At 41.1% G+C, this 27,896-nt stretch overlaps 1 protein-coding gene across 1 annotated transcript; it reads right to left on the bottom strand.

The window, feature by feature from the left end:
• Positions 1-28: 28 nt before the first annotated feature.
• On the bottom strand, positions 29-27,881 carry tbc1d19 (TBC1 domain family, member 19). The gene is made up of 21 exons (XM_031749343.2): positions 27,669-27,881; positions 27,461-27,533; positions 27,310-27,355; positions 22,702-22,777; positions 22,507-22,581; positions 22,066-22,129; positions 21,224-21,270; positions 21,024-21,134; positions 19,713-19,785; positions 19,029-19,067; positions 15,323-15,435; positions 12,552-12,626; positions 12,400-12,462; positions 10,257-10,341; positions 9,801-9,845; positions 8,039-8,071; positions 7,824-7,933; positions 7,637-7,728; positions 2,249-2,364; positions 2,073-2,143; positions 29-1,149 (listed from the first exon to the last, which is right to left on the bottom strand). Exons 1-21 carry the CDS (start codon positions 27,762-27,764, stop codon positions 1,075-1,077), a joined length of 1,578 nt encoding a protein of 525 aa, XP_031605203.1. The 5' UTR covers positions 27,765-27,881; the 3' UTR covers positions 29-1,074.
• Positions 27,882-27,896: the final 15 nt, after the last annotated feature.

Here is a 27,896-nt window from a genome sequence, read left to right on the forward strand (position 1 = left end):
GACTTTACAGAATCACAGAGGAAGAAACTCACCAAAATTAGATTTTATTTGAAAACTGGTGCAGAAAATACACCAAAAACATGATCTTGACACTGACTGGCAGAGAATACTTTGACCCAAGTACAGACAAAAATGGATTTGACTGAATTAAAAAAAAAATGCATAAATAAGTGAATACATTCAGGAATTAAATACATTATTTAAAATTTAAATACAATAATAAAACACAGACAATGGTGTAAATTAAATACTGGCACTGAAGGCGCTAAACGTCTCTTAAGGGTGCAGTGATTTGCATTTCCCTCCTTATACAATAAACCATGTACGTACGCAGCAGCTTCTAATTACTGTATATATGAGCAACAGCGTAATTTAGTTTGTGGCTTTCTTTCAACATGCTGGTGCAGACTGGGGGCGTCCCGGTCTCCTCGTTCATCTGCATCGGCATTATTTAATAGCGTCGTAACAAGCAGGAGCCACAGAGCGGAATAAATTGCATGCGCTAATTAACGTTTCATTAGCCAAGCTTGGAGACGTTACTGTTATTCTCTCTCGCAATACAATCGCTGCTTCGTGCAACACGTCTACTAATGAGCTGATCCAACCGCTGCTGCCTGCGAGTGTGTGCGTGTCTTCTTCCCTGCAGAGCATATGGCTTAAGGAGGCCAGCTTAGCCTTTTACTAGTTTGTAGTCTATGCTTATATACTGTACAGCATCTCATAACACGATATTTACAGTTTACGGTGCATATGTGCTAAAGGTGGTTTCGACTTTCTCCTTGGGATGCAGTGCGATAAGATAAGATAACCTTTATTAGTCCCACACGTGGGAAATTTGTTTTGTCACAGCAGGAAGTGGACAGTGCAAAAGTTATGAAGCAAAAATTAGAATAAAATAAAATAAGAATAAATACTGTACACAACTGTACACCGCGAGATGCGGTGTGGAATCGAATGGTTTGTTAATCGGACCGTTAATCATGTGGGTGTGGGTGTGGCGTAGCAAAGTGGCATTTTATCCCTCCCGGTGGTGGTATCCGCGTAACACGGCCCGTGCTCCCGTGTCAGCGTTCCTCACATGGCGGTGGCAAACAGAAAGACCTGGATGAGCGGCATGACCTTCAGAGTCGAAAGGTCAGCGAGGACAGCCTGCAGTGAGTTTGTCAAAGAAAACACAAATGAGATTTCTGACCTCGTTCCCCATCTCACCTGTGTGAAGCTCACCCTCTCCCCCGCCCCACTTCTCAACAGACAAGAAAATGCAACCACACAGATCCGACACGCATAATAATGATGACGCAGGATCCTTGGGAAGCGACAATCCTTGCTTAAGAGTACCCCGTTCCCCACCCTGTCCTTTTGGGAATCGGTGAGAGATTAAATTTAGGGAGCATATCATGTTTAGAGAGAAGGTTTACCATTTCAATGCAGGCCCCGAGGTTCTAAATATATAATATAAGGAGCAGTGTGTTATGATATCTTGTCTCTACTGGGGCAGGTGGTAAATGAGCAAGCAAATAGTGCCGGTCTCATGCATCATATTATAGTTTAACCCCAGCCTCACCCCATGGAGGGAGGGTGGCTAGAGGGATGACTGTATGGTCTGCTCCTGGTTTCGGGAGTACAAACATGCTAAAGACCTGCAGACCTTTAGTGTAACGGGGCAATACGAGCGACAGTGCAGGAGTCACCGCAGGCTGCTCTTCTTCATCTGTTAGCTGTGTATTTGACAAATTCAAAGCTGTGATGATGATTCTGTAGCTGATCTTTTGTTACAAGACCTCCAGCAGTAAATGAAATTAATGACAAAGTCTCCTTTTAAGTGCTGCTGAGATTTGGATGAAGAAGTTGGAGTGCTGGTGCACAGGGCGGGGTAAGAGGGTGAGGGTTCTTAAGTGTCGGGGGTTTTTCAGACACCTGCATTCAGATGACTGGGTTACTGGTACTGAATGATCATCAGAGGCTATTTATAGCCTTCCAGGAGTATGTGAGGAGGACAGGGAGAGGGACTGAAGTAAGAAGTTTCAAATGCACACACACATGTACAAGTCAAATATAACAGACACGTGTACCTCGGCAGAAGCCAGCGACGTCACTTCCATCAGGTTCTCGGCCCGGAAGGCAAACACAGCAGCTGCTAGAACTGGAATAGAAGGATGGGAGTCGGATAGGAAGAATAATCAGACTCAAGCATGGAGAGCATTACAATTTAAAAAAAAGACGAGACAAGCATGTTACAGTTGTTTACCTGCAACTACCTCCAGCGAATCATATCCAAGGATTCGATCCCAAAGAAGAAGCAGTTGATCGGTGGAAAGGTAGCCAGAAAAGGCCCGTACCATCCACTTAAAGGCTAGACGCAACCTGAAGAGAAAAACATCTGTTTATAAACTGAATTTATGACTACAGTTCTGCAAATGTGTCATATTAGCAAGCAACTCAGGGTAAAATACCAGCATCTTGTACCATACTAATCGCAAGTGGTTTTTAAAGGATCCCTGAATCTGTACTAAGACTGTAATTCCGGTAATTCAACACTAGATGGGAGTAGCTGATAACTATAAGTCTTTATATCATACGAATAGGCAAACATCGAATGTTGATGGCCTAAACATTGAACAGACAAGAATACTAGACCAAAAAAAAAACAAAAAAAAAAACTGGTGGCCGCCAGAGCTGCCACTCAGCCTCCTGGCAGTACAATCTGTAGATGGCACAAATCTCATGGAAGTACAAGCTCTAGAACACAATTACCAGGTCTCTGTAGAGTTAATGAGGTGCATATGAGCCTTAGTGACTTTATTTACTATATCAATTCAAAGGAAAATGTCTACATAAGAACCAGGAATAATAAATACTAAAATCATAATAAATAAAAACCACTAAAAACACTGTCACTTTTTGTGATGGTAAGAATTATAGTTTTTTATGTTATATTTGCCTGGAAATAACACTGAAACCCAAGTGCCTGGAATGACTAATCAGAATAGTTATTACATATACTGTTAAACCCCTTTCCAACTTCCCCACACCAGTATACATCAAATCCTGTCAATCTGTTGGAAATACCCAGGAGTCTTTATGACTCCACCCCTTTGGCGTGGTAGGCTTTTAACTCCTCACCACCAGGCTGAGAACAAAGAACCTTTATGTTAAGAAGACTGTGGTACCTTATATCTGATTACCATGAGGTGTAAATAGATATTTCATCACTCAAATGTATGGTTGTGTTACACCAGAGCCATGTATTAACTTTAAAGAAATGGAAATGCTGAGGCGGTGGATGTATTAGTGACACATGTTTTAGTAGCATGATAGCACTGTGATTTGGTTTGGTCCTTAATTGTAACTGTTTGTCCTTATCTGAATGTATAGAGAAAATCATCTATCCATCCATCCATCCATCCATCCATCCATTCACCCTCCATTTGTTAAATCTACTAAACCAGAAGGGTTAACTGATGGCACGACCAATGCTGGACTGGCCATCGGGCATTTGCTCGGTGGCCCGGTGACTTTTTTTTCCCTTTGTAACGGTATAAACAATGAAAGGTGGTGGTTTGTCCAGATGCTGGTCGGTGTGTAAAAATAACTCAGTTGTGTGGTGGTGGCTATGGCGGCGCTTCCTCAGATTCAGTAAAATTAGCAAGTGGTGGAGGCCAGCAGGTGGATGAGAGAAAAGGGAGGCAGGAGGAGGAGAGACCCGAGGTGGCCGAGTGTCAGGTGAACTGAACTTCAGGTAAGAAGTTATGACCTGCAGTCTATCTGGGTCAGATATAAAACAAGTTTAGGTGGAGTTTATTTTCGTTGTGCTGACTTTTTACAGTCAGTTACAATAACTCGTACTGCGTACTAGCTAGCATGACGGAGTTTCTATACAGCTGGGTGGGTGCTATGATGTTACTGATACCATAGTGAACTGTATTTTATTCATAAGGTTAGTTAGTAGAGTTGCCTGTAAAAAGACGGAATCGTCCCTCATTCAGAGAAAATATTACGCGTTTCGTATTAAGCTGAAAAGGAACACAGTTTGTCCCGTACTTTAGCTAAAATGAAAAAAAAGACAACGCTGGATTTATTCTGTCGTTACGCTGTCAGCTGCCTCTTCTCCTCTCATTCTCTCCCCTCTCTCTCCTGTTGCTACTTCAATCATGAAACGATCAATGATCAGCTGATCGGCTTTTCTCTCATGTTTGTTTATTTGCGCCAGAAAGAGGAAACCAGCGGATGTCGCGTTAAACAACAGCAGCACGTTTAAGCTTGATCAGCTGTTGTTAGAATTTATTTAATATTACTTTCTAGTATCAGATGATGTTTGCTGGAGCCACAGCTGTAAAGCTGCTGGTCATGATGGTTTGTATATCTGGTGAGAGGGAAACATGAAGATGAAACCAGGAGATGTCCTTACTGAATCATCAGAGCTGAACAGGTGATGGAGAAACAGGTTTACCTTTTAGGTGACATGAATGAGTTGAAGGGAAGTTATGAACTGTTTCTGAGAGACAAATAACACCAGGATCCTTTTCTAAGTAGCTGACAGCTGGTAACTGTGCAGGGGCGGATCTAGCAAAGTTTTGCCAGGGGGCCAGGTAGGGCATTAACAGGGAAAGGGGGGACAAGGAAATACTTTCTTATTCTCATTTAAAATGTCTAGCTGTTATTAAATAATTATCTGAAGCTTACAACCAAAGTTTTTATCTGACATAAAATGTATAGAAATCATACATATAACATTGAAGTAGCTGGAATCCACAGCTGTGTGTGTTCATGGAGCTTGCATTTTCACCTGCTGGACATCACTACCTGACAAGTTTAACTGTCTTCAGAACATTGCAGAGGCCTTATTGACAGTATTTGGCTCTACATATCTGTGTGAGCAGATTTTCTCTCACATGAGTGTCCTCAGGTAGCTGTCTGAATGCTGGACACTCTGAGACCTGTGTCTCTGAGTGGGAGACCAGAGATCACATTAACATGTGTATCTCTGTATTAACAAACATGCCATATTGGCCCAGTTTATTTTTCTTATCATTGTTGTGAGGAGACCATAAATAGCATTTGTATTTTCTGTATTTGCTGTAATGGAGTTCTTGTTATGGAACTTTTTTTTGTTTTTGTTTCACAATAGCTGATAACTATTCGCTGATAGCTGCCAACATCTGCGAACAAATATACTTCTATAAAGTTGTTCTATATAGTGTGTAACTGTTAATATAGAGTGTTATTAAATTTATTGCTAATGCAGTCATATGGCACACTGACTTCTGAGGAAATTTTAAATGGCACTCGCCATCAGAAAGGTTGCCTACCCCTGTACTAAACCAACATTGTCATGATAAACCTTAAAAAGCTTTTTAGATCCTGTGTTTGAATATGCACGCCAGATTAGATATTCTGTGGGCCAGCACAACCAAATCCCAGACTCCTTTTTTCCATCCTAAAGTGCTGGGTTGTTTGTAAATGAAACCCTCTTTTGAAGCCATTTTTGCTGGGTGGTCATAAAATGAAAAGATGCATTACTAGTTGTGATGGGGCGTGAGGAGGGCGGACGCACCTGCACGGCATCCTTAATCACATCGGCCGAGTTAAAACACAGGGACTCAGGGGTTGGTGTGTGTTGTGGTGTGATGTGATCTAAATAAATGGCTCATAAGTACAATCTGTGGTCCCGCCGTGCCTTAATTCCACCACACTAGTATATTAGCTGCATACCTTAAACTTGCAGCATGGTCTTTTTCAAAATTTTCATTCAACTTGACCTCTGACCTTGATCTCAAGATCAATGTCATAGACATTTGAACTTACCTGAGATTTTTAGTAGATCTACTTCATTTGAAAATCCTATGTTGTTTCAGTCTTATACTATCATGTTCACATCGTCCAGTGCTGACCCAACCAGCCGGCAGGGTGACAACAATACCCCAAGCTTTTCAGGCTAAGCGGTGAAAATTAAATGTGATGCTCCATCTTTTAATGCCAGTTGTCATAAGCAACTAAGACTGAATGCATGAAGTTTAAATACAATCATTATGGGCATGAATGTCATGTTAATTTGGGGATTTTAAGGATTTCTTTGAATGATTCCTTTTCCAAGGTGGAATGATTGTACAGTATACATCTTTAACGACTTTAAAAAAAACAAGAACTGGATGCAGTCTTATTCTCACAGGGTCAATAGTACAGATATTGGCTTAAATATATACTTCATACACTCACTTAACTTTTCATAAGTGGTGCTTAAGGTTCAAGAGTATCTTAACTTGACAAGGTCTGTTAACTTCTCATTAGTAATCTTGACTGACTACAACTGGTAGTTTCTCTTTGCAATATCAAAAGGATTTATTTGACAGCACTCGTTGGATTGACCAATACTCAGAACATTGGGTAAGTCCAATAACTCTATGGAGATCCAAGAAAGAGAATGGTAGATTTACGCAATTTGCGAAAGTCTGTTGGATTTCTAAACAACTGCAGATTCCAAGATCATCAGTTCAAACAAGTTTTTCTGAGTTCAAGTACAAGTTTTTCTGATGTGGGTCTGGAAGAAGACCAAAAGTGTAATCCTCAGATGAAGAAATTGGTCAGGATGTTCAGGAACAACCCAGGAACCACCAAAGGTCAAGCCTGCCATGAACTGGAAAATGCTGGCACACCAGCATTCCTGTGTGGCCAGTTTTATCTCCTCAAGGACTCAGAGGGTACCCACCAAGAAAGAAGCTTCAAACTTGATTGAAATTTGCAACTGGAAAAGTCAATTTCCTTCTGGAGAAAAGTTTTATGGTCAGACAAGACAAAGATTGAGCTATTTAGTAAACGGACTGGTTCTTATATAGCGCTTTGCTACTCTTTCTCAAAGCGCTTTAAAAAGCTTGCCTTATTCACCTACTCACACAAGCACTTTTTTCAAAGCTTTTTCTACATAAGTGCATCTAACATTCACACTCCGATGGATGATTCATGGATATTTGGCATGCAGACACTAGCAGCCAGGGATCAAACCATCGACATTCCAATTAGCAGATGATCTGCTCTAAATCCACACAATTAGCCACAACAAGATGTATGTTTGACAGGAAGTATGTTTGAAAGAGTAAAGGTGAGAAAACTGCAGCAACTGTCAAGCATGGTGGTGGTAACATAATGCTTTGGGGCTGTTCTGCTGCTAGCGGTACTGGTATATTGCACAAAGTGGATGGCATAATGAAAGAAGAGGACAGGCAACCACTAAATCAGGGGTGGGCACCAAGGGCCGGTGTCCCTGCAGGTTTTACATGTGTCCTTGAACCAACACAGCTGATTTAAATGGCTAAATTATCTCCTCAACACGTCCTGAAGTTTTCCAGAGGCCTGGTAACGAACTAATCATGTGATTCAGGTGTGTTGACCCAAGGTGAGATCTAAAACCTGCAGGGACACCGGCCCTCGGGGCCTGGAATTGCCCACCCCTGCACTAAATAGTTAAAACTAACCAACGGGACAATGATCCCAAGCACAATTTTTAACTGGTTTTGGACTGGATAAAGCGGGGATTGATTGGACAGGAAGTTATTCTAAGCTAATTATTCGATAGCATTGCTAGCCGCATGTTCCTGGTGAGATACACTGGACCACAGTGTGGAGTGTGCAGGCTACTCACGGCTGCACCCCAATCTGTCGGAGGTGGTAGAAGAGCTGCGGCAGGTGGGTCTGAAGCAGCCGCTCGAACTGCAGGCACAAAGACAGTATACCCTGCAGGAGGACACGAGAAACCACATCAAATACACGCATGAAGACAGAAGAAGAGAACATTTGGATGTTGACATTTAGCAAACACAAAATCTTACCGAGGGGTGGGAGGAAATGGAGTGCAGTCTGAAGAAGTATCGGATGTACATTTCCCTGAATACGTTGTACAATTTGGAAGGCTCATTGTACAAGAAACACAAAGGCGCAACTGTGGGAGAAATTCAAATACACACTCCCTGTCACATCCTGCTTATACTGTCTCACTTCTGGAAAAAGCAGCAAGAATGCCGCTCATTATCACGAACATACTCACCATACATTGAAAAGCCATGAAAAGGAATCACACCTGTTCAAAAAAGATATGCAATTTAGTACATTTCTTACACATAAACATCAGTTACGTTTTCAGCGTGACAAGGGATATTGACTTTAGACTCCAGGTAAAACTTTTTTTTGTCTGAATGTGTGAATAATTGTGTAAATGCTGTGCTTCTGTCTCCTGTTCGCCCTGAAATGATATAACATTTTCAATCTTTGGTTAAACGTGAAGAAAAGCATTCGGTGACGATAATATTGAACTATATAGAGATGGTTTGATAAACAAATGACGCCAATCGTCTTTATTTTCATGGATTTATAGGTTAGAGATCAGGGCAATGTGAGCCTAGCTGCCATACTAAATAAGAGTACACACCGTTGCCAGAATGTATAACACTGACAAAGTATATAAGGAAGTTTAAACATCCAAAAGTACTTTGTATTTCACTACAGTTCCTAATAACACAAACTGTAAAAAAAACAAAAAAAATGATGAACACATCACTGGTAAATTCTTAAACACACTACAGTGGTCTCTCGCTATAACGCGGTTCACCATTCGCGGTCTCGCTGTTTTCGCTGATTTTTTGGGGTGCAATTTTGCATGCTTTTTTTTTTTGGTAGTACAGCGCATTGTGTTCTGCGTCCTGATTGGCTGTAGACCATTGTGAATCAATCTCATGCCGTGTCTCCTGTCCAGTACAGAATGCGTTAAGCTTGTCAAATTTAAATAAATCTTCGATCTCTAGCAGTGTGACTCTGAAGTGCTGCACTGTATGTTTGTAAGTTTTCTCCCCAACAAACACAACAATGTCGACGAAACATTTTGCACCGTCAAAGGCAACCGCGGGTGCCTTTGGTTTCATTCTATATAAGACTTATTTTTCTACAAAGGTTTGAACTTTGAGAGTGTTTAAACAAGAGAGAAAAGTGAGAACATGTTCATGGCTATCTGAGAAAAGTGTATAACGCGTGTAGTGAGGAGTTTTAAAACATCTATAATAATTGTAAAAAATAAAGATGGCTACTTCGTGGATTTCACCTATCGCGGGTTATTTTTGGAACGTAACTCCCGCGATAAACGAGGGATCACTGTACTCAGTTTGTACAAAATATCATGGAGGAATACGCTGGAAATAGTGGATCCATGTTGTACTGCTTAACATAATCGGCTTAGGTCTCAATCACAGGGAGGCCAAGAGACCAGTTGGCAACCATGTGGCAACCACTGGACATGAGGGAAAAACGTGTGTATTCAATAGCTATTTGTGAGTGGCTGCTGGCAGTGAAAACAATTTCATTGGCCGAATGCAAGCCTAGAGACCGCTCATGACCCATGACAACCACTGGTTGCTAGGTAAAATTGTTTATTCTGCAACCAGTTGCAGAGTGGTAGCTATAGGAAAGTTAATCCCATTAGCAATGCCATCTTACTTTTCTCTAATTTAACATGTAGATGAGCTGAGTCTGCAGTGAGGTAGTGACTTTAAGGAAGAAGTGTAATAAAATACATTTAGGCATGGCTGGGTTGTTTAGCATATTATTACATGTACATTTTGTAACATTATATCATATTTTCACTTGTAATTCTCGCTGTTATCTTTACCACAGGTATATGTTGAAATCCCCTCTTCAGTTATTCATTTTTTATTCATTTAGTTAATCACTCCCTCAACAGATATTTGGCCTGTTACATAAAATATTGCTCAACAGAAAAATAACACTACCAGAACATGTGAAATAATATTAAAGCTCACCGTTGGGAGGATAAACAACAGCACACTCCTCATCTCCCACTTTCCCTGTGAGACAGACAAGCAATGACATTAGCTTCTAATCATGTCATTTAAACCACATGCAAGGCTTATCGTGGAAATAAAAAATTGTTGCAGCTACCAAAGAGATTTTGACTTTATTGAAAATAAAATCACCAGGATTTTAGTGAAAATACATTTAACAGTGTTTTGATTTGTTTTTCAATAATGGCATTTATTCAAATGGCCTGGAAAATACAGACTCCAGACCATACAGACATGCTCACCCCCTGCACCCCACGCTTGTCTTAGGTCAGGTTCAAAGAAATAAACACAGCTAACATGCAAAGTCATCGGTGTATGAGAACCCATGTTATACGTGTGAAGTGGCATTCCTCTGGCCTCGTGCCATGAAGAGATGCGTAACTGTGTATATTTGTCCTTAGCTAATAATCTCACCTTGGATGTATGACTTGGGAGGTGTGGCACTGTTGTATTTGAAGTGCTCCAGGACAGCCGTGTCACGGGAGAAACACAACAACACCTGGGAGAACAAAAGGGGTGGAGTTAAATACTGCACACGGAGTCACATGCATTTTCATGAACTGGTTAAAAAATGATGGCATCAGATAGTGGATTTAAGGTTTGCAATGCTTAAATTTCATGAGGGATGTATATAGGATATGTTCCTAATATGTAACAGTATCCCCGCCTGACAACCGGGGATAAAACAGTTAATACTCTTATCTGCTCTGTGCTGGTGATGGCCTTGAGTGGCCCTGATTCCTCTTGGGTAAGAAATCTATTAAAGCAGAACATCTGGGGTCAGGGTTTCAGGATGTACTGAAGCAGGCAGTTACCGAGCCTTAAGTGGCTGCTTGTTTCACAAAAGGACCGTATGAGTGAGAGATCTTTCCATTACAGTCCAACTTCTGTATATTTCTGCGAACAAATTTCATTTCCTCTAGCCACTTAAGCTGAATTACATCAGGGCGGAAAAATAATCTCTAGAGAAAAGGTGAAACCAGCAGAAATTCGTACAATTAACTTAAGACTGAAGGCAAATGAGGACTGCAGCGAATCCTGGTTTGCTTGACCTTTGAGATTATTTGACGGGATGTCACTGTGGGACTACTTCTCAGGTCTAATTCAAATGCATTTTAGCCATCTTTAACCCTGTAATGCCACGTCTATCACATTAGATGATATGAGTTTTGTGAGTTTTTGAGACTTCTATATCATCAGCTTTCACACTGTCACCATTTCTACACACAGACAATAAAGCAATCTTATCAATGCAGTCACATTGTATGATCAGAATAGTGCTGTGGTGGAAAGTCTTTGACTGAAGCATAAAAAAACATCCAAACTCAAATCAAGACCATTACATTTTTGTATTAAATGTTGATTTAATGACTTTAACAACGTCACATGTGAATATATGTTTATCCAAAAGACCTGATGTGGATTTTTCCGGACATATAAAGTTCTGCACAAATGTCTCGAGACAGCCCTGACTTCTTCATATCTTACAATGGAAATGGGAAATAGTTGCACTGATTTACTGAACCTCCAAACTTACATGGAAATACAGTATATAAAGGCAAAAATCACCTATGACCACTTTTATTCTTCAACACAGCCTGAACTCTGACCTTTCTTGTTGTTTCTTTAAGTAGTCTTCAGAAATATTTCTCCAGCCTTCTGGAAGAACATTCAAAGCTCTTCTTTGGAAGTTTCTCCCTTTCGTTCTGTTCTCTGTCAAGATGATGCCACACTGCTTCAGTAATGTTCAGTTCCAGTCTCTGGGGAGACTAATCCAAGACTGACAGTGTTTCATTGTGTGGCTTTTTTATAATATGGCATAACATTTCTGGAGAACTATAAACTTGCGTGTTCTCAAGAAGTAATTTCTGCTTACGTAGCTGCTCAAGAGTAACAATACGTGGATTCTTTCAGTGCCTAGTGAGTTTAACATTAGTCAACATTGACAGGAATACTGCAGCTTTGTTCATGTTACACCTATGTATTCATCAGTTTAGCATTAGGGAGCATGATGGGCAAACAGTCGCTGAATAAACTGGTTGCCCAGTACATGCAAGTGTTTATCAGCTGAGCACTAAAAGGAAACAGAGCAGTGAGTCCCAGTGAAGCTATTAATACAAGGTCATATCCGCATCTGGGCTGAACAAGTAAGGCAGATAAAGATGAGCGTTGCCATTAAGTGACAGTTAGCTAAAACGAGTTTTAATGTTTGGGCCAATCAGTTTCTGGGTGACGTAGAAGCTCTTATCTCACGGGAATATGGAAGACACAACAGTGACTTTGTTTAATCTGTAACAGTGTAAACAACTGAACTGTACAACAAAATAAGTGTAACAAATTGATAAGGGAGGACACGACCAGGTTTCAAGCCTTTCTCTCTGTTGATAGAAGTTAGAAACATGTCAACAGATACAAAGTTTTAACTATGCTGAAATGCTAAACAGTAACAAGTTCCAAGCAAGCACTTCATTAATACTTGAGCCTGGGTCACACCATTTATTGAAACACAACTCCTGGTGTGGTAAGTAAACTGAGAGAAGAGGAGAAGAGAGCCTACCTGATAGAGGAAATCTTCAAACACAAAGTAGTAGTCGTCATTACTGGCGGTGAGCTTCACATCCTGTCAGAGAGGACGTTTTGAAATCAAGATGATCTCAGAATGAGGTAACGTTAGAGATTATTGATGAGCACAGTGACAATGTAACTTACCTTATAGATAAGGTTGTCCACCAGCAGGTTATGCTGTATGACTCCTGCCTTTAACTGTTCATAATGCATCACATCCTGAAACAGCAGAGAGCCAAAATGTTTAATGTCAACTTTCAGGCGGTTTCACATCCAGAATCCATAAATCGCATCGCCGACATGAGGTTTGCTCAGAGTTAGTTAGGGTAATGGGAATATTTCCCCCCATTTATTATTTAAAATATACCTCACTCTCTTTAACAGATCCCACTAAGTCAACATTATATACTTTCTCTGTCTGTGACTACAGCAGGTTTGAACGAGGCTTCGCGCAGAGGTGACGTGTTTCCGACCGCATGGTTAAAATCAAGCGCGCCTCCGGTTTGAGACAGGTCATCATAAATGAACCAAAGAAAGAGCACCTACACAGTGATCGGCAGTGTGGATGTGAGAGCAAAAACAGACGTTTCTGTGATTTTGACAGCTGAGCGAGGACACTGAAAACACTGTGGTAATATGGACAGCGTCAGCAAAAGACAGCTCAGACAACTTCTGCTAAAATACTTCAAGTTTATATATCCTGCTGGTATGGAGTGGAAACATGGGTCACAGCAGTTCACTTTACAGGTTAGATTTGTGGATAGTGAAATAGATCTGAATTGGTCACCACTCTACAAAGCTTTAAAAATAAAAGATAAAAAAATTAAGAAATATCCCACTGTGTTAAAACGAGCATGTTTATGACCAGCACTCAGGAAGCTGAGGATCCCCGTTCAGAAGTAGGGATGCAGCCTGGCTTTTACTACGAAGTCCTGCTGCTTATAGAGTCTGTATTTAAACATCCATCATACATGCTGCTGTATCAAAGCGTGCTGTGTATACCGGTTTGTTTTGTTGTAAATAAATACTAAACTTTGATGTTTTATGATGTTTTTATGATGATATCAGCCTGCTATGGCGTCACCTTGTAGAGCGTCATATTGAAAAAATAATAAGTGTGTTGTAGAGCTCTCTCCGTGCCCTATCATATGATATATTACTCAGTAGTGTTGAGTAGTGTTAGCCAACCTAGGTACTCATGTCCGCCGAGACCCAATATATTGTTGTGAAGGTGATCCAAAAAACACTGTGGGTAATACAAAGTTTTTACGCTGACCTTGAACAGAATTTCTTCAAAACGAAATCGGCTCGAGCTGTTATTGGCATCTACCCTCACACAAAATTTGAAAATTATATCTTGAAAACTATGTCTGCTAACAAACAGACAAAACAAACAGATTGCACACTTCCTCCCTTCAGGGGAAGAACAAGGTGCTGGAAACATTGCCCAGAGATTTTAGTCCATATTAACATGACAGCACCACACAGCTCACCAGCACATCCCAAAGGTGCTCTGTTAAACTGAGATCTGGTGACTGTAGAGTTGCTTTTGTCTTCCTGTCAGCTCAAAGCAGTCTGTCCATTCTCTGCTGACATCCAAAGGCAGAGAACTGCCACTCACTTGATATCTTCTCTTTCTCAGACAAATTCTTCCAAATCCTAGCGATGTTTGTGTGGGGGAAATCCTAGAAAATCATCAGTTTCTGAAATAATCAGACCAGCTCATCTGGCACCAACAACCGTGCAACAAATTACTTAAATCACCCTTCTTCCTCATTCTGATGCTTAGTTTGAACATCAGCGGTTCATCTCGACCACATCTGCTTCCTAAATGCATTGAGCCGTTGCCGTATGATTGGCAGAAATTAAAGAGATTCGAGATTTACAGAAGTTGAACAGGTGTGCCTAATAAAATGGCCTGCGAATGTCTATATTTCAGCATTAATGATACCTCCACAGCTGTGCATGTGTGCCATTTGCACTAAATGCGCCACCACATCATCACAGATCTTGTTAACAACTGTTTACAATGCTAATGTGTACTCTTTTTCAGTTACATATAAGATTTAAATGATTTGCACTTTGCATTATTTAGTTCACGTTTAATTACACCGCGTCCCAAACTTGTCTTCGAAATTACATTGGGACTATTTAACATTTATCAAAGCAACACCCAAGTCATTTGACTGAAGAGATTACAGTCTTCATATTAGATCTACCGAAAGATAATTCTAATTCATAATATACACAATGCAGACAATTTTGCAGCAGCCACATTTATCCTATCTGTAACTAACCAACTGTGACTGTTTAATGTGTTTGCCCTTGTGGTATCCAGAGCCGCGCTAACACTCTCCAGACCTCAGCAGGTTTGCCCACATAGCTCTCTCTAACGAATCAATCTCCTAATCACAAGCATTGCTTTTGCAACTTGGCACCAACACGAGACTCTGGATTGCAGCGTTTACACAGACCTCTGCCACACACACAGGCAGCCACGCTGTTTGGCCTAACTGTGCTACACCCCCCAGCATCTGATTATGTTAACGTTTGTACAAACAGTCACAGCGAGCCGATAAGCAGCACACCAGCGAATGCACGGATTGTCTAGTGTAGAAATTGCAGTTCAGTCGGTGTTATACATCATGTGTTGGTTTTTATCCTGCAAGGATGCAAAGTGTTTAATCCTGGCGCCGTTCTCCAGGGAAACGAATACACCTGAGGCCCAACGGCCCCTCAGCTCCAAACCGTTAAGCGTGAATATGGACGCAGCTGAAAATTTCACCTTGTAGTAAACATGCCCTCTGGGAATCACTGCAGCTGTGTGTGCACGGCTGCTCTACAGCAAACACAGCCAGCTGACGGTGGCCACCAGAGTGCAACTCGGCCATGTGTGTGTGCACAGTGTACCATACCTGTGGCTGGTTCGTGGCGTTAAGGACGAGGGCCCACAGGTCTGCCCGGAGCCCGGTGGGGCAGCCCTGCCTGCTGTACTGCTGTGCTGCTGCACTATCCTCCTCCATAACCACTACACAAGAGAGATGAAGACAATACAGAGAATGGGTGCATAACACAGCTGTTAGTCATTGTTTTTCACCTTAGGACCAGGCTTCCTTCGCTTGGCTATTCCCCACGTAACATTCAGAAAGAGGGTTTAAAAAAAAAGTTCCCAAAATGTTAAACTTCTCTCAGTAATTCATGAAGTGAAAAAAAATATCACAAAAATCTGCTTCTGAACCCTGATGATAAAACATTTGATTATTAAGAAGTCAGTGTTTTTGTCTGGTTAACTGTGACACATTTCTGACATTTGACAGACTAAATGACAGATGAATACAAGAAATAATAATGGATTACATAAAAAAAAATTAGTCATATTCCAGAAGCGAGAATTTCAAATGATGTATTCTTCTTCTACACAGGAGTTGGATTTGTGATAAGTCAGTATTTGTAATTGCTGTAAGAGTAACGTCTTAACATTCAATGTAAATACACGAGTGTTATTTGTGGCCAAGCCCAAATCATCACAACTCCACCACCGTGCTCACAGATGTTATGAGGTGTTTGCGCCGATATGCTGTCCAAACATCTGCACGTTGGTCTCGTCTGTCCAAAGAACATTGTTCAATAAGTTTGTTTAGATGCACCTTTACAGACCTAAGCCCTGCTGATATGTTCTTTTTAGAGAGAAGAGGATTTCTCCAGTTATTTGCAGCCTTGGGGCGTCCACTCCTGGGAAGATCTGCTGCTATCTTGAATGTTTTCCACTTGTGAATAATCAGAAATGGTCTCAGGGGAAGGCTGGCTGTCAAGAAGCCATTCATAAGGAAGAGGAACAGGAAAAAAGGCTGAGGTATGCTAAATTACACAAGAACTGGACTGCGAGTCAGTGACAACAGGTCTGATGAAGCAATAAATCCAAAAATCATTGTCAGTATGTGCGGAGAAGGTCAGTCTAAAGGGCGGTGTCTAAAGGTCTAAAGGTAATACTAAAGGTGTAATAATAATAAACACCTTTATAAAGCGTCTTACAAACTCTGTTTCTACCTTAGATACTGTAGTTCCCTGTATGTAAGGCAGAAACTCCTATTGTCCTAGCAAAAATAAATAAATGAAGGGTGGCTCACGACTGTATACAAAGATATTCAAAATATTCAACATTTATTGAGAATTCTGCAAAAATCCTCAATAAGTAGCACAAAAATGAAAAGACTGAGTGTGGAGGATGTTTTTCCCCTCAAAAAAATGTATAAACATCAAAAATATTAACAAAGACATTCCCATAATTCCTGCATAGCTTTCCAAGAAATCACTCAGGCACATGCTGGAAACAAACTCTTCAACTTCCCCATTCTGCCCTAAATCTCTGTTGTGACAGGAGCCAAAAACACACAGCTCTTGACTTAAGGTGCTGGCCAGTCATAACATAAACGAACACGCTCCTCGTTTCCTAAATTTCCTATTCGAGTGCACTTACTCCTTCGTCTGGACCACGAGTCGCAGCTTAGGCGCAGCTACACCAGGGCGAACGGTAGATCGAGGCTCGTGGTTGTGTAAATAAAGTACTGCCTGTGTTTGTAAGACTCTTGTTGGCTGATATCTGATTTTGCCCGTAATATAGGTGGTGTTTTTACAGAGCAACGAGCTAACAGTTAAAGTGTTACCAATCTGAATGCTCGCGCTTCCGCTCAGAGGCGGCAGTCATTCGCTGAGTCACACAAATACTTCCCGTTAGAGGTCGGCAGATGGATCCAGTTATCAATATTGTTGATACAACGCTGGTATTGGTACTGGATCAGTACTGAGATGGGATGGATACATGGTTTCTCTCCTCTATGTTCAGTATGTAGCCCATTGAAATGTATTAAATAAATTATTTTCAGAGACAGGCTTTAGAGTCAGGCGCAGGTTGTAGGTTAAGAGTACCAATATTAGTATTGGCAGTACTAGCCCTGTATTTTCTCTTGGTATTGGATCATTACCAAAATATCTCACAGCACTACTTCTCAGTACTCTTTCTGCATCACACTTTCTGCTTGTAACACTTGTGCCTATTTTGGGGCTTCCATAAATGGGTCACAGTTGATATAATTAGATTATTTTTGAAAAGATCTCCATAAAAAGGCTCTTAAATACAAAAATTAGAAACAAGACTGTCTGCTCATCAAGTTCCTGTGTCTTATTTGGAGTTATCCTTTAGAAGTCTTAAAAAATGATGAGGTAATGAGATTCCTGGTTGCCTCTGTTAGGACACTTAAGCTGCTACATATTCGTACTTATCATAGAGGAATGTATGGGCAAAAATGGGCATTTACAGCAAATATCCTTGTTTTATTATTTTTTAAGAGAAATCTCATGTTATAATCATTGAAAGGACATGTATTTCCTTCCTTTCGCTCCAAAAAGACAAACAAACTAGCACATTCTTGACCAAAAGGATGTGGATTTACACGACATTGCCAAAAGCATTCACTTATCTGCCTTCACATGCATAAATGAACTTTGGGGGGCATCCCATTCTTAGTCGATGTGGTTTAATATGGTGTTGGTCCACCCACTGCAGCTTCAACTCTTCTGGGAAAACTTTCCGAAAGGTTTAGGAGTGTTTATGGAAATTTTTGACCATTCTTCCAGAAGCACATTTGGAGGTCAGACACTGATGTTGGATGAGGCTTGGCTTGGCTCACAGCCTCCACTCTAATTCATCCAAAAAGGTGTTCTATTGGGTTGAGGTCAGGACTCTGTGCAGGCCAGTCAAGTTCTTCCACACCAAATTCACTCATCCATGTCTTTTTGGACCTTGCTTTGTGCACTGGTGTGCAGTCATATTAGAACAGGAAGGAACCATCCCCGAACTATTCACACAAAGTTGGGAGTGTGAAATTGTCTAAAATGTTTTGGTATGTTGAAGCTTTAATAACCTTAATGACCGCTCCACCAAACTTTACACTTGGCAAAGTGCATTCAGACAAGTGCCGGTCTCCTGGCAACCGCCAAAACCCGTCTGGCAATCGTCCATGCGATTGCCAGACAAATAAGGGTCAGTCACTCCACAGTGACGTTACACTACTTCATCTGACTCTTTGCATTGCACTTAATGGCGTCAGGCTTTGATGCAGCTGCTGAGCCATGGAAACCCATTACATGAAGCTCTCTATGCCCAGTTCTTGAGCTAATCAAAGGCCGCATGAAGTTTGGAAGTCCGTCACTATTGATTCAGCAAAAGTGGGCGACCTCAGCACACTATACACCTCAACATCTGCTGACCCCGCTCTGTGATTTTATGTGGCCTACCACTTCGTGGCTGAGTTGTTGTCATTCCCAATCACTTCCACTTTGTTACAATACCACTAACAATTTTAATTTACCGAGTTCCTGAGAGCGACCCATTCTTTCAAAAATATTTGTATAGCACTCTGCATGCCTAGGTGCTTGATTTTATAAACATGCGGTCGTGGAAGTGTTCATTAGAACACCTGAATACAGTCATTTTGGATGGGTGAGTAAATACTTTTGGTAATTTAGTGTAAATTGGACAAAATCTCATGAAGAAAACAGAACTCAACAAACCATTTCCACAAAAAGAAAAATTAAGAATAAAAACAAGAACCAAACACTGACCTTTTTTTCCGATTTGCACATACTCGTTTTCAAACAAGTCTGTACAGGAACGAGAAAGAAAGAACAGATCCATCAGTGGTGCTATCTGCTCGATTTACAAACAGACATGCTGGATTCTATTTCAAGCCTGAACACCGAAGTGTAACAATGTCAATATGTGGCCTTCAGCGAGATGTTGTTTGAGAAAGCCCAGACAGCCCTTGTGGCACAAGTAAGGAACAAGGACTGATATGAAGTCCCTGTGCTTTATACACCATTAAAGCCCTCTTTTCATTAGGTAAACACATTTATTCTAGAGTATTCTTTCTTAATCACAACCAGAAATGTGTTTAGGTCTGGTATTAAAATGCTGCTGAGTGATAATTGTAATTATTCAGATCTAAGCTTGCCTACAAATCATGCATTTTATAGGACAAAAAGTCCGCTAAAAGTTTTTAAAACTAATGAGCCTCTGAAGCTGCCAAACGGCTGACACAGCGCTGTAACAGGGAGCTTCTTTTCCTGAGGGTTAGATGAAAACATTGATGGCACTCTCACATATGTATGCCATAAACTTAAGCTACTGTACCACCACCAGCATGTTATCGTTACAGTTTGAACATGTCTTTTAGGGCATGGTAACTACCAAGCTAAGTATCTGTTATCAGTCTTTTCATCCTTCTCTTTCCAAGAAAGGAGTAATACCTGGATGGATGAGTGCGTGGTCATCAATCCCCATCTGTCCATTGGTCAGGTTCAGCTCTGAGTAGGCGTCTCTCTGAGAGTTTAACACAACAGACACAAAACGCATGGATAAATTTGAAATCTATTCTTTCAGTTCAAAGAACACACTTCTACCCCAACACAATGCAAGACGTTTTTATTAATAAACACAAAACGTTAAAGAAAAAGAAATATATTAAGAGATATTACTGACACACTCACGACTTCTTCATATTTTGCTTATAAGCCAAGAACAGAGTTTACTTCTAACACGCTAGAACAGCGGTCCCCAACCTTTCTTGCGCCACGGACCGGTTTATGTCCGACAATTTTTTCACGGACCGGTCTTTAAAGTGTAACAGGTAAATACAACCAAATAAAACATGGTACCGGTACCAAAAAAAAAAGAAGATTTATTCATAACACACGGGAAAAGACCCAGGGAAACAGAGTTAACGATAAAACCGATAAAAACCCTGAAAACCATAAATTTCACACCTAACTCTCACGGCCCGGTACCAAACGACTCACGGACTGGTCCGTGGTCCGGGGGTTGGGCACCGCTGCGCAAATTAATACTTGATATGACCAGCTCCTGTTTTTCTATGCATGTGAAAAATGAAGCTGTTGCCAATCAGATGGTACTGCATGGTGGTTCAAAATCTGATGGCACCTTTCTCCAACAATAATTTCACCAATGTTGATCTCCAACACCACTGACACACCTTCGAAAGTCTGTTTGCTTGGTAACCTGAGGAGTCGCCCACTGCTAGTCATTAAAAACAAATGAGGGTTAAAATATGTCCGCATTGGCCTCATGTTTTACACCCACAGGCTTTATTCCTTTTAACATACAGTCTATGGATAAAATAGTGCAAAAAAACAGGAACATTTAAATTCATTATTAATACATTTTAACAGGACCTTGAGTTACGAAAATAAGTGATAAACAACACAGCTTTTAGTCAGGATTTCACAGCTTGAACAGCAGTCAGGGAGTTTCACTGCTGCATAATGACAAAAAGCTATTTCCCCTTGTTAAGAGTTTGCTCTGGGCACCACTACCACTGAGCTAAGAGGCCTCTCTGCTGTAGAATATCAGTAATACTCAGGTTGAGAAACAGCTAATAAGCCTTTAAACTGGCAACCAGAGACATAGGATTTGGAGTGATGTTAGCTATGCTTTGAATAAGCTGCCGGCGTCTGATGATCCCGCTCAGAAGAACAAGTTTTTCCAAATCCCTATGACCCACAAACATGTGAAGTGAAGTGGGGAGGAACACAGATCCCTACCAGGTGTGGGATGTCCCTGACATTGAGAGGAACCTGGATGAGTCCCCAGTGACTCCTGGCGCTGATGTCCTCGCTGCTATCGTGGTTGGGGTTCCGCAAACCGATTAAGACCTGTTTAGACAGCATTTATGTAACATAATGGAGTTCAATCCTGATAATAGCATTAACAAACAAACCTGAGCAGCGAGGAATGTGCTTACTTCCAGAAAGTCTTTCGGAGCATAGACAGGCCTGAAGCGACTCAAATCTGCAGCGATGTAAACACGTAAACAATCTTTACAGTGCGTTATGTAACAGCAACCAGAGGACACACACACACACACACGAGTCAAAAAAGTCCTTTCTGAGCAGACACATTCATTTGCGAACTTAATTTATCAACTTCAACTTAAACACACGTCTATGCACATTAAAGGCCAGCTCTCAGTGGAACTTCTGTCCACCGTCTTCATAGCATGGCAGTAAATTCCAGTCCCGTGTCATCCTCAGAACAAGGCCGCATTAAGGCTTTGGACGAGAGGAAGGGGTGCTGCTGGTTATCTCCCTACGAGGAGTCTGGACAGCTTCTAGATTCACAATCCAAAATGTTTACAGCCGAAGGACGGCACATCCTAAATGTTATTATACACCACTGAGTACTGATAGCACTGTTAGGACACGAGATTAGAGTGTTCTTTGTAAACACGGTGGCCTGAAGTCAAAGTGGTACGTATCTTCTGACAACAATAAAAACTCTTTTTAAACAACAAAAATTAATTCATAGCACAGGCTCAGTCGTCTATGGGGAGGCTTGGCAGCACTATTCCAGCGTGTATTCTGCAAAAAGCGACACTGTGCGCTATGCAGATGTTACAGAGCCCGAGTGCCTTAGAAAGCCTTGGCTGCATTAGCACGGCTTAGGAAGCAAACATGGAAGTGGCAGATCTGGTTTTGAGATGTGCTAAGCTGGCGATAAATACAGCAGCGCCTGGCCGCATCAACACTAATCTATCATAAAAGGCAGATTGCTCGAGGCCAAATCTCCTGGGTAGTGTCTTGAGACCTGGTTCATCTGTGCCCATCTCGTTCCATTTGTTGGTGAGCTCCTTCTGCTCCGCCGCGGGCCTCTGTGGAGCGGGGGGAAAGACAAGATTTCAACAAACAAATGCCGCACATCCCGTCTTAAAAGTGTCACATCAGTACTGCGTTCGAAATAATAAGTCATAAATACAATCATGCCTGTGCAGAAGCAAACAGTAAAACTGATAAACAGACTCCAAACAACACAGTCTGGATATCGTCAGTTAAAAAAGCTGCTCGGGTTTAGCCGCAGCTCATAGCTCAGTCGGCTCGGGGTTCAAATGATGCAGGGTTTTCAATTTGTTATATTTTTGGGGGGGGGGTTTAAGCGCTTTTCTCTAGAAAAGATGTCGCAAAATAAAAACAAAAAACCCAACAAACTAAAATCTATAAAGTTGGCTGTGATTGACAATGTTTTAGTTACCATGTGAGCCAGAGGCACTCCAAGCTCTGTGCTCATGCTGTTCAGGCTTTTGAGGACACGCTTCTCCCAGCTGGCCTGTGTAAGAGACACACACATGCGCACACCTTAGTGATTTAAAAGTGAATTTGGCAGAGAAAAATGATAGGAGTCGGGGGGAAATAGATAAAGTGAGGAGATAAAAGCAGACGGGCCGACCTGTGCCTTGCGCATGTAGGCCAGCGGCTCTTTGAGATGCTCCGGGGGAGCCGGGGGATGCCTCGGGGGCAGCTGGCTGGAATAAGCAAATGCATGTAAGATAACGTTGCCGACTCACACACAAATAACGCCATTGTGTTTTTAACAAAACACCAACAGCTTTGAGGAAAATGAAGCCGGTCAGCATCTTATTTTGAAAAGAAACGCAGCTGAAAGGAGGAAACTGTCAAACAAAAGGGAAATCTTACTTTTTTTCCCCTTTACAAAAAGCAGGCAGTCAGTCTCCATTAGAGCCCCACAAATGGAGATCAGATGAGTCAGAAGACATCTCCAAATGCACAACTGTCACGCGCCCCCCAGCTAAGCCTGCTCAGGGCACACCGAATGATTCAAGGTCTCAGAGCGTTAAACAACGTTCACCCCAATCTAAACACCTATAAGAGCACATAGCGCCAGAAGAAGGAGCCATTAGTCACTGTTATATGTCACCCTCTAAAAGCAAAGTATTAAGTCCTTGTTTCAGACGGAGCCTAAGGAGAGCAAAGACAGTCCGGTGCTCTTCGAGATAAGTGAGTGCAGCACACGTTTCCGAGCTTTTTACGGAAGAGACAAAAAGGCCTCCAGCCAAACGGAGATGTCAGATAAAAAGAGTGCATAAATGTGGATAACAGTGGAGGGATTGTTAGTCCTTAACGTTCAGGTAACAACGGCTTTTTAGCTACATTTCCAGTGTTTAAAAACCAAACAATTTTTTAAAGGTAAAGCAAACATATGACACTAATAACACTAAGAGGGAAAGGCAGAGGAGCCAAACTGCTGCAGGAGAGAGCAACATTTCTACCAAATAAAAAAAAACCTGCATTCATCACCTTTAAATAGATAGTAGTGTACCAGCTTTATTATACTGTGCGTGTTGTATTTATATGTAAACAAGGTGTAGAATGAGATGAATCTACAACATTAACGCAGTCTGATGTTGGGTTACGTAACCAGTCTCTTCCATAAAGCCTTGCCTGTGTTGTTGTGCGCGCTCTGAGTCACTGCACGCTCCTGACCCCGTTTTCCCTCTGCTTCTTCAAGTAAACCTGGATCCACTCACTCACACGTTTTCATCATTTCCAACTTATTTGGAAACCTTTTCTTTAAAAAGAAAAAAGAAAAAAGCAGCGACTTTCTGCACAAACCCTTGTCATGGTGCTGGACTTTGAGTTTCCTACTTGTTTTGATTTTGATCATTTTCCCACTGTCTCTTGGACTCTCATTTTTCTTCATGATTTCTCTAATTTTTCTTGTACCTGCTTCCTGTTGTGTTTTGGTAATTGTTTGTCCTTGTGCGTCTTTCTCTGCCTTGACGTCTTGTGTTTGTCTTCCCTCTGACTCCCCGATGGTGTTTCGTCTTCATCTGCCTGACATCCTTCCTTTGTGACTGTCAGCCTCACCTTAATTTGATCCAACCTTGTCTCCTTCTATAATCAGCTCTCTGTGTACATTAAGTCTTATATAGATCATCTCTATCCCCCTAATGTGTTTCAAAGACTTCCCAAAGACTTCAAAGACTTTACCCAACTATACTTGAAAACATTTGCTACTCTTCACAAAAGAAGGTTGCCATCACTGCCCTGCAAACACTTTGCATTTATTTTATTGCAAGGCAGCTGACATAAACATGAATGAGCCGATCAACTGTGAATGAAGGTACTCGTTACTTCAGTCTACTTGTAAATATAGCTGAAATTAAAGAACAGCACTGGTGTCTTAGCAATTTGCACCTTGACCAGATGCTTTTTGTAGTCATCAACAAGCTTCAGGTATAATTCTGGCTGATATTTGATTGCTCTCCTTGGCAGAACTGGTAGATTTCATGTAAATTTCTTGGTTTCATGGCTTAGTCCACAGATTTTCAGCAGTGTTGAGGTTGGATTTCCAGCAATGTTAAATAGCCATTCCAGCTATTTAACATTGGCTTGCTTTGTCCACTCCAAAACCATGTGTTCTTAGGATCTTGCCCTGTTGGAAGACCCAGTTGTGTCCAAGTTTCAACCATGTTGTTGATTTCAGGTGAAGTTGGAGAATTTGGAGGTAGTCCTACTTTCTCATTATTCCATCCACTCTGTGATTGCAAATACTTTTCTCCAGAAAGTATGTGGCTTGTCCACGCATGTAGCTCCTAATTGCAGTTGAACTTGAAGGTGAGCTCTAAGAGACTTTCCCAACTTGTCGAAATCTACAGTTCTCCTCCTTAAATCTTCACTGAGTTCCTTGGATTTTCCCATTGCTCTGCGTATTGGTCAATCCATCGAGTGGTGTCAAATAAATCCTTTTTATGCTACAAAGAGAAGTGACCAGTTGTAGTCGATCACAATCACTGGTTGACTACAATGATCAACCAGTGATCATTCGTTAACAGGCCTTGGGTTTGTCAAGTTAAAAGACACAGTAGAACCTTTCGGAGAACTTTTTAAAAGATTAAGTGAGTGTGTGTATATATTTGTATATATTTGAACCTGCATGTATACTTTGACCCTGTGTGGATTTATGGAAGCCCGTTTCCGCCAGTATACATAACTCGAAATTTTGAGTTATTTTCTCAAACTTTTGACTTATTAACTCGAAATTTCGATTTATTAACTCAAAAAGAAAAAAAAAGTAACTCAAAATTTTGAGTTAGCGCTGCCAATCAGTAATCTACGTGAATGATGTCATTTTCTTGTTGCCCAGAAGGATATAGCGTAGAGGAATGCGCACTCAAAACCGGATCAAACATATTGGCGCTTTCGAGAGTACGTTTGCTGATAGTAACGCCATGTGATTCAGTTAATAACACAGGGATTTCATCATTTATGAAGCCACGCTGAAAATAATCAGCAATTTATGCATTCATGACTGGCTGTGATACTGGTGGCTTAGCTGCAGCATTTGTAGCTGAGGGCTTCAGCTTCCGGGTAACAAGGAAATTACGTCATTCACGTAGATTACTGATTGGCAGCGCAAACTCGAAATTTCAACTTAATATTGGGATATTCGGTATACTACATTTTTAAACAGGGAAATAGTTTTTGTGCCATCAAGCCAAAAGATACAAAGACAGGATTTCTGGTCTATGTTGCCCAGCTCTTCTGAAGCAGTTTCCTAATGCTAACATCTCCTTCACTGGAGGTACTCATAATCAATCGTATAATCTAGAATAAAGAAACATGCCCAACTGCATTGTGGGGTGTTTGTCAAGCAGCCATATACACAGATATCACAAGAAATTTTACCCAAAGACGTCAATAAATCAAATTTAACAACCACGATGAATAAAATAATTTGTATTTGATGGCTTTTCACTCTGTAGATATACAGAGTGATTGTGTCCTGACTCCTGACTACATGCATGTGTCTCCCTGTGCTTTACAGCATCCTCGGTGTACCTGATAATGATGATGATGATGAAGACAGATTTTCATATGTCACATATTTGCTGTCATATGCAGAAACCAAAGTTTAACTATAGAATCTGGGGAAACGGCACATGCTAATAACTTTATTTTTGTTTATTCCCACTTTTCTGTCAAGTAAAATGAATCTTCCATAGAAAAAGCAATAACCGCTTTGAAGCCTACCAGCAACCATCAGTAGGCTGATATTAGCCAGCAATACACAGCAGTGATTCAGCAGATCGAGCCGTGCATCTTTAGTTTGCTAGGAGACAAAACAAATTAAAATTTCCACTATATCTAATAAACTAATCATGAGAGGAGGTTTACAAATTTTCCATGCCTAATGTGTAAGCATTCAGTTTCCATCTAAACTGAAACGCACAGAGATCCTCGCAGAGGCTATTAGTACATGTAAATGTTTATTTTGACAGCCTAACATTATTTAATTTATGAATGCAGAGATTTTTCCTGGCTCACAACGAGCCTTTGACAGGTGACTACACACATAAGCATGACTGGCCCGCATGGAGGATGCTCTGTCTGATTTTTATACTTACACATCTGCTGTTTTCTGGAGGCATTTTGTTTGTTTGCTTGTTTTTTAATGTATTTTAAGCTGAAGTAAATAAAATCCCCAATTTAGAAAAAAAACCCCCAAAAAACGATAAAATAGTTCTGGGGTTTTTTATTATATACAAGAAAAAACTGTTTACTTTACAGAGGCCAATGCATTTTGCCTATTTGATTTTTTTTAAACAGTTATATGCTCAAGCAAATTAAACACATTTCAAAATATCTATTTCAAAAGCTATTATGGGCATCAGTTTAGCTCACTGGTTGAGTAGGTGACCATTTTACTATCATCCTGGTAAAATTCTTCTGGGGAAAATGCTCAAATTTGATACAAAAAAATGTCACATTAAGTGCGAATGTTACACATGGATGGAATGCTTGAAGCCATGATGAGTTTTTATAGAGTCATACCGAACGCAAGCATGACACAAAACTAGCTTTGAATCATTTTGAGGCTGAGAAAGCCCAAACACAATGACTGTCACGCTTGAGTAAATTCAACCCCACTGTGTGTGTGTGTGTGTGCATGTGTGTGTGTGTAAAGGAATGAATTTAAACAGGTGTGTGCAGTGCTTCTTCATGCATGGACAGCTTTACACCAAATGTCACTTACATGTGCAGCTCTCTGTACACTGCATTCTGCAGCTTTCTTTCCCAGCCTGGAAAACATTGGAATGTGTTATTATATGTTATTATCACTAAACAGACAAGAGTCAACAGCTTAATTATGACTGTGGGAGAAGAGATTTCTTGCAGCTTGCTACCTGATATTTTGAGAAAACTGCGGACGTCCTCTTTCAGAGACTCCAGTTTTACGTCAGGCTGGTGTAAACACTCCTGAAAACAATGGGGACATGGGGAAATCAATGCTTCACATTCTTAGAAATGATGTGGCCTGGATGCTGTGGCTTTAGCTAAAGGTGAGCTAGAAGCAGAAGCTCCGTGTCGTTAGCCACATGCTAGCTCACTCACTTTGGCTTGCCTCTCTATCTGAGAGTGTAAATGGCTTCCTCTGAGCCGCTGGATGATCTGAGCGATGGTCAGAGACAGCTCGATGCCCTCGTCCATCCTCCTTCTGGTCAAAGCCCGTTCAGTTATGCGTCTGAAGCCGAGCGGCTCGCTTCACTGCGGCTAAACTGTCAGCATCCAGCAGCCGCCCCCTGCAGAGGTTACTTAGCAACTGAGGACGGGCTGCGTGTC

The sequence above is a fragment of the Oreochromis aureus genome, linkage group 3, assembly GCF_013358895.1.
Source record: "Oreochromis aureus strain Israel breed Guangdong linkage group 3, ZZ_aureus, whole genome shotgun sequence".
In the NCBI taxonomy this organism is placed as follows: Eukaryota; Metazoa; Chordata; class Actinopteri; order Cichliformes; family Cichlidae; genus Oreochromis; species Oreochromis aureus.